This window comes from Monopterus albus, unplaced genomic scaffold (genome assembly GCF_001952655.1).
Source record: "Monopterus albus unplaced genomic scaffold, M_albus_1.0 scaffold26.1, whole genome shotgun sequence".
Classification (NCBI taxonomy): domain Eukaryota; kingdom Metazoa; phylum Chordata; class Actinopteri; order Synbranchiformes; family Synbranchidae; genus Monopterus; species Monopterus albus.
The window spans coordinates 1,398,491-1,408,631 of NW_018127906.1; the positions used below are offsets into that span (position 1 = coordinate 1,398,491).

General features: G+C 46.9%; 1 protein-coding gene across 4 annotated transcripts in view; it reads left to right on the forward strand.

Moving 5' to 3' along the window:
• Nucleotides 1–1,727: 1,727 nt before the first annotated feature.
• Nucleotides 1,728–10,141, forward strand: part of ciz1b (cdkn1a interacting zinc finger protein 1b) — a 10,429-nt gene continuing 2,015 nt past the window's right edge. Inside the window, exons 1-13 of one of the 4 annotated variants that reach the window (XM_020595275.1) lie at nucleotides 1,728–1,823; nucleotides 2,511–2,569; nucleotides 4,535–4,622; nucleotides 4,691–4,845; nucleotides 5,330–5,415; nucleotides 6,107–6,183; nucleotides 6,395–6,526; nucleotides 7,089–7,183; nucleotides 7,658–7,751; nucleotides 7,831–7,935; nucleotides 8,099–8,242; nucleotides 8,915–8,969; nucleotides 9,882–10,003. In XM_020595275.1, the coding sequence (XP_020450931.1) occupies nucleotides 2,541–2,569; nucleotides 4,535–4,622; nucleotides 4,691–4,845; nucleotides 5,330–5,415; nucleotides 6,107–6,183; nucleotides 6,395–6,526; nucleotides 7,089–7,183; nucleotides 7,658–7,751; nucleotides 7,831–7,935; nucleotides 8,099–8,242; nucleotides 8,915–8,969; nucleotides 9,882–10,003 (1,182 nt within the window). In that variant the 5' untranslated portion in view covers nucleotides 1,728–1,823; nucleotides 2,511–2,540. Of the gene's footprint in view, nucleotides 1,824–2,510; nucleotides 2,633–4,534; nucleotides 4,623–4,690; nucleotides 4,846–5,329; nucleotides 5,416–6,106; nucleotides 6,184–6,394; nucleotides 6,527–7,088; nucleotides 7,184–7,657; nucleotides 7,752–7,830; nucleotides 7,936–8,098; nucleotides 8,243–8,485; nucleotides 8,617–8,914; nucleotides 8,970–9,881; nucleotides 10,004–10,141 lie in introns of those variants that run through there. The other 3 variants (XM_020595276.1, XR_002274559.1, XM_020595274.1) reach the window with 3 other exon arrangements.

Sequence of the window (10,141 nt, forward strand, 5' to 3'; positions counted from 1 at the left end):
CAGTCTTTACCACTCTCTGCAGGTGCTTGCGGTCCATAGCAGTAGTGCTGCCATACCAGACAGGGATGTGGTCAAGATGCTCTCAATGATGCAGCTGTAGAAGTTGCAAAGGCGACATGCCAAACCTCCTCAGCCTCCTCAGGAAGTACAGCCGTCGTTGGGCCTTCTTGACCAGCTGTGTGGTGTTAAGTGTCCAAGTGAGGTCCTCACTGATGTGGACACCCAGGTATTTGGGGACATCAGAGATAACGAGATCCTCAGGAAGAGGACATCACACAGTCAGGTCAATGTGTTTCATGTCTGAGTTCGTCGCTCACGACTCTGAGGCAATTTTTAATGCAAACTGCAGTAGTAAGTGTCTTAAAGTAACTGCTGCAGCTCAAACTGCCGACCGTGCTGATAAACTACGATAAGTAGTCGAGGTTACAGAAAGAAAAATGTTATGACAGTAAAGTGGGTTAACAGAAGATAAAAAGACCAAGTAAAACAGGATTAGAGAAAGTGGAAATAAGATTTACAGTAGAACTGGGGTTATAAAAAACACAGAGAGAGAACTGGTTTCTTCCAGCTTGCTGTTGAAGAAGTGAACTGGTTTGCACAGAGTCCTGACCTCCGGCCCCTGAAACAGTGACTGAGAGTGGAGGCTCTCACTGTCGACACACTTTGGGCCACATGGTGTGTATTTGTTGTATTTTCTGAAAAAAACAGGCAAATGTTTTCTTTGCAGGAAACTTTTTCCATCCAGAATGAAAAACAGACTTGGCTCCAATCAGATGGGCTCTGATCAGTAACAGACACAGCCCAGGCTGTCGAACAAAAACAGTGTTTCACTACATCTGTGACTGTTAGACTGAGAGAGTGCGTGCCACAGAGGCCCCCCGTATTAAGAGGACATTTCAGTACTTTGCATAATCATATGTTGAGCGACAGATATATTTGCACAAACGTTTTGCTACTCATGTCATCAGAAACCAGACCAGCTCTGTGGCTCTGCTGCTTCTCCGACTGTTCTGTAATATTGAACAGTAATCGACATATCTTTGGGTTTTTTGACATTTGGTTGAAGGGACTGTGTGAACATGAATCACCCTGAGAAATTATAAAATACACTTTCCGCTAGCTTCTGGCAATTTTATAGACCAAAGAAAGAAGTTATGGACTGAGAAAATAACTAGCAGACGAATCCATCATGAGAAGATTTGCAGCTCTACCATCAGTCACAATCACACAGATGTTTTCTCTAATCACGTATCTAGAGGTGTTTCTAAGTTTGACCCCTGGCCTCCAGCAGCTCCCCCTTCTGTGCTGAGTGAATCAGGAAATGCCTGCAAATAACGTCCAGATGTCATCAGCTGAACACAGCACCCCCCTGGAGCCTGGAAAATCAGCCAGTACAACAGATTTATTTATGTCACAGGGATGAATATTTTTACATAGAGATATAATGTTTACAGGGGATCGAGGTGGAGCTAAGCTGCAGCTTTGTTATTTGACTTTCATCAGGGGCACATTAATCAGCACTATGCATGTTAGACAAAAGGACAATAAAGCAAACAGCATGTCAAATTCAGTCAGGAGAAAGCAAAACATGAAGCAGCTGAACAGAAGAAAACTCAGGTGAATCGACAGTATCAGTACTACTGATGCCAAGTCTTGTTTTAAGTATTGATGATCTTTTCATACCTAAAATCTGTTCAAATGCAGAGCTGCAGTGCCGCTGACAGCCGCAGCTATACCCCCGGCCGGCAGGTGGCGGTACAGGAGACAAACCGAGTTCGGTCTGTGTTTACATGTGTCCGAGCTAGTTTGTAGTGAGCGATGAGGTGAGCCAAATCAAATCGTAATTAAATTGTGTTTACTCTGATGGTAGCTCTGCATTTAATATCTGCTAAAGAGAAAACAGAGATTAAGCACTAAAGGCAGACTTTTTGTTCGGATTGCCAGGTTATGCTGCTAACGTTAGCCTAACTATGAGCAAACGTGCGAGATCTCGATTAGAAATCCGCAAATTAAATGTTTGTTTTCTTACTAGACGAATACCGCCTCATGGGAACATGCAACTAAGACATTTTAGGAATCGGGAGAAGCCACAATTATATTCGCCTTAGATGTTACACAGCAAGAATGTCTTGAATGCGTTTTCTGTCTGGTTTGTTTTAATTTCCTGTAGAAATGAAGACGTCCTGTTCTGGGTAGAGGACTGCTTGTAAAAAAATCATAATATTTTAATAGAGTTCTATATAAATGAAGCACAGTTAGTCGGTTATTAATGTAAAAGGCAGTTTTTAAGGTACAGGTTATGTCTCTGCAGTTAAATTTAAATGTTAAATCGGAGTTAAGATGACGGTGAACATATGGGACAGGACGTCAAGGAAGCCGTAGTTTAAACTACAGCAGTAATACATCAGTTTTACTGTAGTAATACTTTGAAAGGGGGTTTTACTTTGTTATTCCCGGTGTTACTTTCACATGAGTACATGCGTGAATATTTTTCACACCCATCACTGCAGGTCAGTGCGGCTGCTGCTCCAGTCTCCATCATGGTCAAACAGCAGAGGAAGACAGACAGGTGACAACTGGTTTTCATGGCCGGTTACTGGTTCCGGCTGCTAATCCACTGGAGGAGCTACAGGTTCCCCTCACACACTGATTCAGTGTCACAGAGAAGAACGAGGGACTTTATGCAGCTCTGCTGTGTCTCATTTCATTGGCGACACTGAGACAGAAACAAGGTCAAAGGTCAGGGAGGGCGGTTTCATGTGTCACCACTGTAGATGCTGTTTGATGCCCCCTGAGGCCTTAAAGCTGCATCAACTAAGATTTTCCCCACTGTGTGATAAACCCAGTGGAAATGAGACAGGATGTAGTGTTGCTCAGCCAAATGTTAGTTTATCTTAAAGTTTAATTCGGAAGAGTTATCATTTTTATAATTATTTTAAATAAGAAAGGAAGAGTTACGAGATCACTACATTTTCACCATCCAGACCACATCTGGCCTCGAGGGTGTTCCAGAAAGCTGGTTCAGCAAACTCTGAACTTAATCCTGACGTGTGAGTCGACCGACCCTGAGAAAGGAAACTCTGGGGTTTCTGTTCCAGAACAGCTGATCAGAGGTAGTTAACTCTCAGGTGATTCAGTCAGGGTTAAGCTGGTACATGATGACTGTAAAAGGCCCTGGTCAGTGGAGCTCCAATAGTGCGATTCACCATGGCAACAGGTAGGTAAAGAGCATGGCTGCCATTCTGATGCAGTGGAGCGCAAAGCCCATTAAAGATCAGTAAGTTAATATCGGTATGTTTCAGTCAGCGTAGCATGCTCATTCATCTGTTTAGCAGGTGTGGTTTCTTTAATGGACGGTGAAGGCTGGATCGCTACTTTTAATTAATTTAAATAGGCTGAATTTATTTCACTGTAGGCTGATGGGGATAAAAAATGCTGGTGGCAGCAGGAGATGAAATCAAACAGAGAAGACATAACTTTGTGTAGACCTTTCTCTGTAGGGTCCAAACTCATAGTGTGACCCAGCAATAATGACTGTGATGATTTGGAGTTGAGGTTAAAACACCTGTACATTTTCAGACATTTGTTACACATTTAAAACTCCTGATACACAGCAGCTGATAACTATATCAACATAAAGTCAGTCAGAGTAACTGAAACGGTTTCTGAACATATGGAGCCTGTATTAAAAAAATTGACCTTTAAACTGCATCTGCATCAGTTTGTAGAACTTTGAGTCTTGTAAGCTGCACTACAATCATTCTCAGATGTATTTACACGATCTCCAAAATGATCAACAAATAATAGGAATGTTCACCAATAACAACACAAGAAATCAAATCAGTCTTAAATCAGATGTGTGTACAGTTTCACACACGGTAGATGTGTCAGTGCAGGGGAACTGAGCGACAGTGGGAGGAAGATGGACAGCTGCAGATGTTATTCTGAGCTGAGGGTGAACCCCCTCGCTGACGACTGATTGATCATACAAGCAATCACATTAGTAAAGACGCATCTTGGGTAACAAGCTATCAGGATTTTGATCCTCTCCTCCTGACGTAAACATCTGAAAATTCCAAACTGCACTTTGATATGAAGTGTATGAATGAGGAAATGAAGTGTCTTGTCAGATGGCGTCTGCAAACTCTGCAGGAGGGAGAAGGCCGAGAGAAACTCAGGGTTTCTAGAAGGAAACCTGCCAGCGAGCACCTTAGATTCATGGACCAGTTACACTGATCTCTGTCTCTGTCTATGAAACTGAAGGCTCAGAGTTTCCCTCATTTCACTGTGAACACACTCAGAGATTTCAGTTTCATGCAACTGAGTCAGGCTAAATTCAGCCTGGATAACTGGAAAATCCTGGTTTAATCCCTTGTCTTGGTTTTGTGCAGTGTCCCTGGTCTGGATGGAGAAGACGCAGTGACATCACCATTTGTTTGCGTTCATCAGTAAACTAAAGCTTTTGCAAGTTTTAAAGTGGGTTTTAAACAGCGTTAAGGTTTTAACTGAGCTGTCTCCCATACTGTCTCCTCAGGTGTTTTCTGCCTGCAGCAGGTAACAACGTGGCACGGGTTCAATTCCCTGTTGGCCCCATACACAGCGCGCCACCTCCACCTCAGCAGGTAGATAGCAATCAAACCCCACCTCCTCCTGGTCTTGCTCCATTTCACACTTTGTTTTTCTTTCTCAGGTGTCACGCAGGAAGTGGGTGGGCACAGGCACAGAAAATGCTGACAGCCAGCTGTGCAGCAGCAGCGCCACAACCACCGCAGCAGAGGAGAGAGGAGACCTAAAAGCTGACAGAGGTTCAGGAGAGATGGGGCCAAAGAGGGCGAGGCTGGATGGGTGGGTCTCATTGCTGAGGCTCAGGAGGTAGAGCAGGTTGTCTCCTAACCGGAGGGTTCAATTCCCGGCTTCACCAGTCCACATGTCAAAGTGTCCTTGAACAAGTCACTGCTGTCCCACCAGGGTGTATGTGAATGGGTGAATTATCTCAAGGCACTTTACGTAGTGAGTAACACCTTACAGTGTTCTAGAAAGAAACCCAGCAGGTCCGTTTTGAGTGAACACTTGGCAACTAGGGTGCCCCCCTAGTCGACTATTGGAGTCATTAGTCAAGAGACCCGTCAGTCGACTGAGACCCTTCTAGTCGAGCCTTTGTTTTATTATATCTTATTTTTTGGCAGCCACTGTGCATTACATTACGTCCAGTGACACCACAGTGCTGCTAGCGCCCCCAGAGGCTGCACTGTTTATTACAGCCACAACAAGCAGTTCTGTTATTTAATGAAGAAAAACCAACAAATGAAATCAACTGTGTGTCCTTCAGATCTGAGGAGGCTGCACCTCTGACAAGTAGAGAGCAAGTCCTGGGGTCATGTGATCAACCAGGAAGTGAGAGCTGCTCTGCAGGAGGTGAGTGTGGGAGGTGTAGTCCTGTTTTTATTCAACCTAATCTGCACATCTGTGGGAGGAAGCCAGAGGAAACCCAGGCAGATTCACCCCCCCCCCACAGAGGGACCCTGGTGGTGAGGTGACACATCTAACCACTGCACCACCATGCTGCCCTGTAATAGAAACCTTTCTTATTAAAGAAAGACCTTTTGAAAAAGATAAGTTGGAAGTGATTTGCAAGGTGTCTCTGACTCTGACTCTGACTCTACAGCCACTGCCCCTCAGGCTGGAGTTCAGAGCTGAGGGGCCCTGGCAGTAAAACCCTGGACACCTATAGCCCTGAGCCGGGACTTAGGAACAGCCAGACGGGTCCTGTCTGAGGGTCTGGGGCTGTGCACTGGCTCAGCAGCGTGACTGGTGACCAGTGACGAGGTCAGCGCTGGGCTGGTACACCCTGGTCTCCTTGTGTGTGTTAGAAACTGAGCAACTGTGTTTTGTACTGAGCTTGTTTTCTGGCTCAGTGAACTGCAGGAGTCAGACGAGGTGAAAGGCGATCTGGTGGATCAGAAATTGTGCCCCCAGTGTGTTTGCCTGATCCTGCAGAGCAGTTTCACCTCGGCACGCCGGCAGGTGACACAGTGCGTCCTGCTCCTGGGGGGAGGGGCTGACATTGTGTGCTGATTGTCTGGTTTAAGTATGTGTTTTTCTTCAGGTGGTGTTTTACCCAGAGGGCTTTCTCCAGACCAGCAGGGGGCAGCAGAGTACAGTGAGGACAGCAGAGCGGCTGAGGTGATCCTCTCAGAGTTCACATGCACTTCAGTACTTTGACAGGCTGGTCCAAGCCAGAGACAGCAGTCCCTTCAAACAGGCCAGTCACCAGGCAGCAGCTGTGTCTCCTCGCCCACACACACTAAGCAAGAAGGGCTGAACAGAGAGAGACCAGCCAGTGAACGCACCTTGACACTGACCCAGGCTGACAGCATACCGTTTGTGTGTACAGCTGCAGAGTGTGGGGTCACTAAAGGTCACCATCCAACAGAGCAGTGAGAGCAGGGAGTTTGGACAGACAGCAGACAGACAGACTGGGGGACTCCACTGCCACGTCTGTAACCTCACCTGCCGCTCTCTGCAGGTGAGATGCACTGACACACACCTGAGTCCAGGGTACAGGTTTCTACCCGTGACACTTTCTGCTGTAACACTGTTTGTTGTAGAGTAACGCTGCCCCCTCAGCAGCAAGTCGACATGGCCGCTGCCGGGTGAACGTGTAGAGAACATAGCACAGGTGGAAACACTGCGGCGCAACCTACAGAGTATCAGTCATAAAAACAGACTTTCTGACAAAAACTACTTTATGATATCAACTCCACATAAACCTGGAACAACTGTCTGTTCTTAATGATGGTTGTAGTGATATATTTCAGCTTTACATTTTAATTTGAAGTCACCTGTTATTAACAGTAAACAACAAAATGTTATAACAGTGGATTAACAGGTGAAATGTTACCTGCTGCTTGGTTTTGTCCTTTATTTCATCCAAGCACTCAGAAGCAGCACAGACCCTGGACCCTGCTGTAGAGACGCAGCTCACAGCCGGACCAGACATTCACCTGTTTATGCCTGAGATGAGTGCATGTGGCGTCACTGCAGACCCCACGTGTACTTCTGCCACGTCTCCTCTGTGTGTGTTGCAGGTGTTTCAGGAGCACATGTCAGAAGCAGAACACCTGAACAAACTGCAGGAGCTCACACACTCCATCTGCATTAATGCTCACACACTGCAGGACAGGTAGGAGCACACACACACACATATATACACACACTACCAGTTCAGCACAGACGTTAGCCGCACTCCATTTGGCCTCGGTGGCGTGCTGCCTGTTACATAGCAGCAAGGGCAGTCAGGGCATGACGCCGACATCATCTGCTAATAACAATGGGTGATGACCCAAGAGTGGCAGTGGTCCTCGTTGAGGATGAGACACCACAGTAGCAACCAGAGATTAGTCTGAGGTCAGCTGGTCCCAGTATGGAGGAGGACGGTTTCACAAAGGAAGTAGCACTGAGAACAACCACAGGTGCAGGAGGCCCACATCTGATCTGGTTCGGTTTGCTCCCACTTCTGAGGAAACATCAGGTCTTTGGACTGGGAGGGAAACTTCAGCTGTGAGATGCAACAAAGAGACCAAACCAGAGGAAAAGTTGAGGCAGCAAAGGGGGCTGAGGGATGGGACGTGCTAACATCCTGAGTGTTGTCCTCCAGGAGGTGTCGGCCTGCCGCTCAGCGCTGGTGTGACACCTGTCAGGCTCACTTCAGCGGTGACGTGATCGCCCATCGACGAAGCAGCCAGCACAAGGTGAGGACCAGCGCTGCACCAGCGACATGGCTACATAGCTCAGGGACTCGTCCTCAGTGTTCTTCTCTCTCTGATCCAGATGTGTAAGCAGCTGTGCCGTCCCTTCTGTCCCGTGTGCAAGCGTAAGTTCAGGACTCCCAGGAAGTTTGTGGAGCACATGAAGTCTCCAGAACACAAACAGCAGGTGGGGGGGCACTATAGACCAAATGTTTTCTCTCAGCTCATATATTGGGTTTATTTTTCCCCTATTTAAAACATGAAGTTCTGTAAAAGAGGCTTTTCTGTCGACAAACAGACAAACTCCTGAGGCCGAGGGTGAGTTGGATTTACTGTCTGTCTCATCCCAGGTGCACCTGCAGGAGGCTCAGGAGGAGGAGCTGATCACTGTGGACGCTGTGGGCTGCTTCGAGGGGGAGGAGGAGGAGCAGGAGGAGGGAGTAGATGTCGCTGAGGAAGAAGATGATGTAGGAAAAGAGGAGGAAGTGTTGGAGGTACAAACTGTGGGGGGTTTAAGTACAGCTGAGACACTCTAGTGACTCTTCCAGTTTAGATTGTACATTAAAAACAAGAAACAGCTGAGACACAGATCTGCTTCAGCGGCGTGGAGGCTACGTCTGTTTCACATGTCTGAGTCAAGCTCAGTTTTATCAGACGGTTCTCCGGTATCGGTCTGAGGTGGGTCTTTCTTTACGAACTGATCGTTTGTGACGGACAACTTAGATTTTTTCCCTCAGGTTTCTGGTGTGAGCCGCTAAAAGACCAAACTGAGTCCGAACCAGCTGCACCTGGATCAGCTTCTTGTTGTTCCCAGTCATCGGTGCTACAGGCTGTGAGACGTTACCAGAGGCCAAGTAGTTTACTTGTGGTACTTTGAGTACATTTTACTGATGATACTTGCATACTTTTACTTGTAGTGAAGTACATTTACAGGTTGGTATTGGTCCTTTGACCTGAGTAAAGGTTGAGAGTATTTCTTCCATCACTGGTCTGTGTTAGGAAAATCACACACATGGTTTTTGTGCAGAAACAAATGAGCGAGTCGACGTCGAGTCTCCCCAGTTTGACTCTTTAGTCTTTAGAGGACTGAGTTCACTGAAGGGAGTGTGATCTCATGTTGCTCACCACAGCTGCTGAAACAGGACCCTGAAATGTGTGTGTTGCAGACAGCTGACCCAGAGGGGACAGACAGCGACGAGTACGACCCCCACACCACCTACGGTACGTCCTCCACTGTAGCTCTGTGGGTGCTGCCTTTGATTTGTCAGGACCCGTGTTCACAGACAGGAATCTCATGCAGGCAGCAGAGATGCACTGGACCAGACTGAGCAGGTCAACACACTACCACAAGCGCAGTAATGTAAATACTTAGTCACTCAATCCAAGGTAAAACAGCCGAGAGGACCCGATCGATGGGGCTCTGTCGCCCCCATCTGGACGTCTGCCGCCTGACCTGCCTGTGTAGCTCCATACCAATGGTTTAGGCACTGGAGGTCCGGTGGGGAGGTTCTGCTCACTAATAGGTTTGATTAGGGATGCACTGATACTGCTTCTGTTCAGACTGAGTGCAAGTACTTACATTTGAGTACTTGTCAGTACTGATACCGATACTTATGCTAACTATAATAATGCGTAGTTTCTACTGTAAACATTACACTTCCCATAAACACGCAGTGCCTTTTTATATTTTCATGAGATCTTTTAACTTTATGAATATGTGAGGAGTCGCTGACGTCACCGCTACAGCTAAAAGTGACAGTACCACACGGCATGCAGCTGTCAACCACACTGGATGAGCATTGGTTTTTTCTCATGCACTGTGTGGGCTCAGTGGGTGTGTCGACCGTGGGCGGTTCTTTGTGTTCTCCTTGGTCAGCTGTTCGAACCCTGTGCGTTTTACTTGTTGACATCTCCGACACAGAGCAGGAAATCGCTCGCAGTCACCTTTACTTGAGTTGTCATCATTTGTCGTAAAACGTTTCCTCCTCTCCTGAACCACCTGCTCGGCCAGTGTGAACCTGCTGTACAGTGATACCAGTGCGTAGTATCAGACAGTTTTGATGAGTACTAGTAGTAGATGGTAGTTATTAATACTGCAATGATGAGAGATACTGGCCCATTCTTTCCCCACAGGAAGTAGTTTTGTGGTCCCTGTGTCTGGCTTCTTGTGTCGACTCTGTAACAAGTTTTTCTCCAGAGAGACGACAGCACGACACGCACACTGCAGGACACGTGCACACTTCCTCAGCCTGCAGGTAACTAACACACACACACATACACACACACACACACACACACACACACACACACATCTGTGCTAGTATATGAATGATGGATTTCTATTCAAGTGTCAAACACCCAAAGGTGTCCAGCCCACATGACGCCAGGCGATA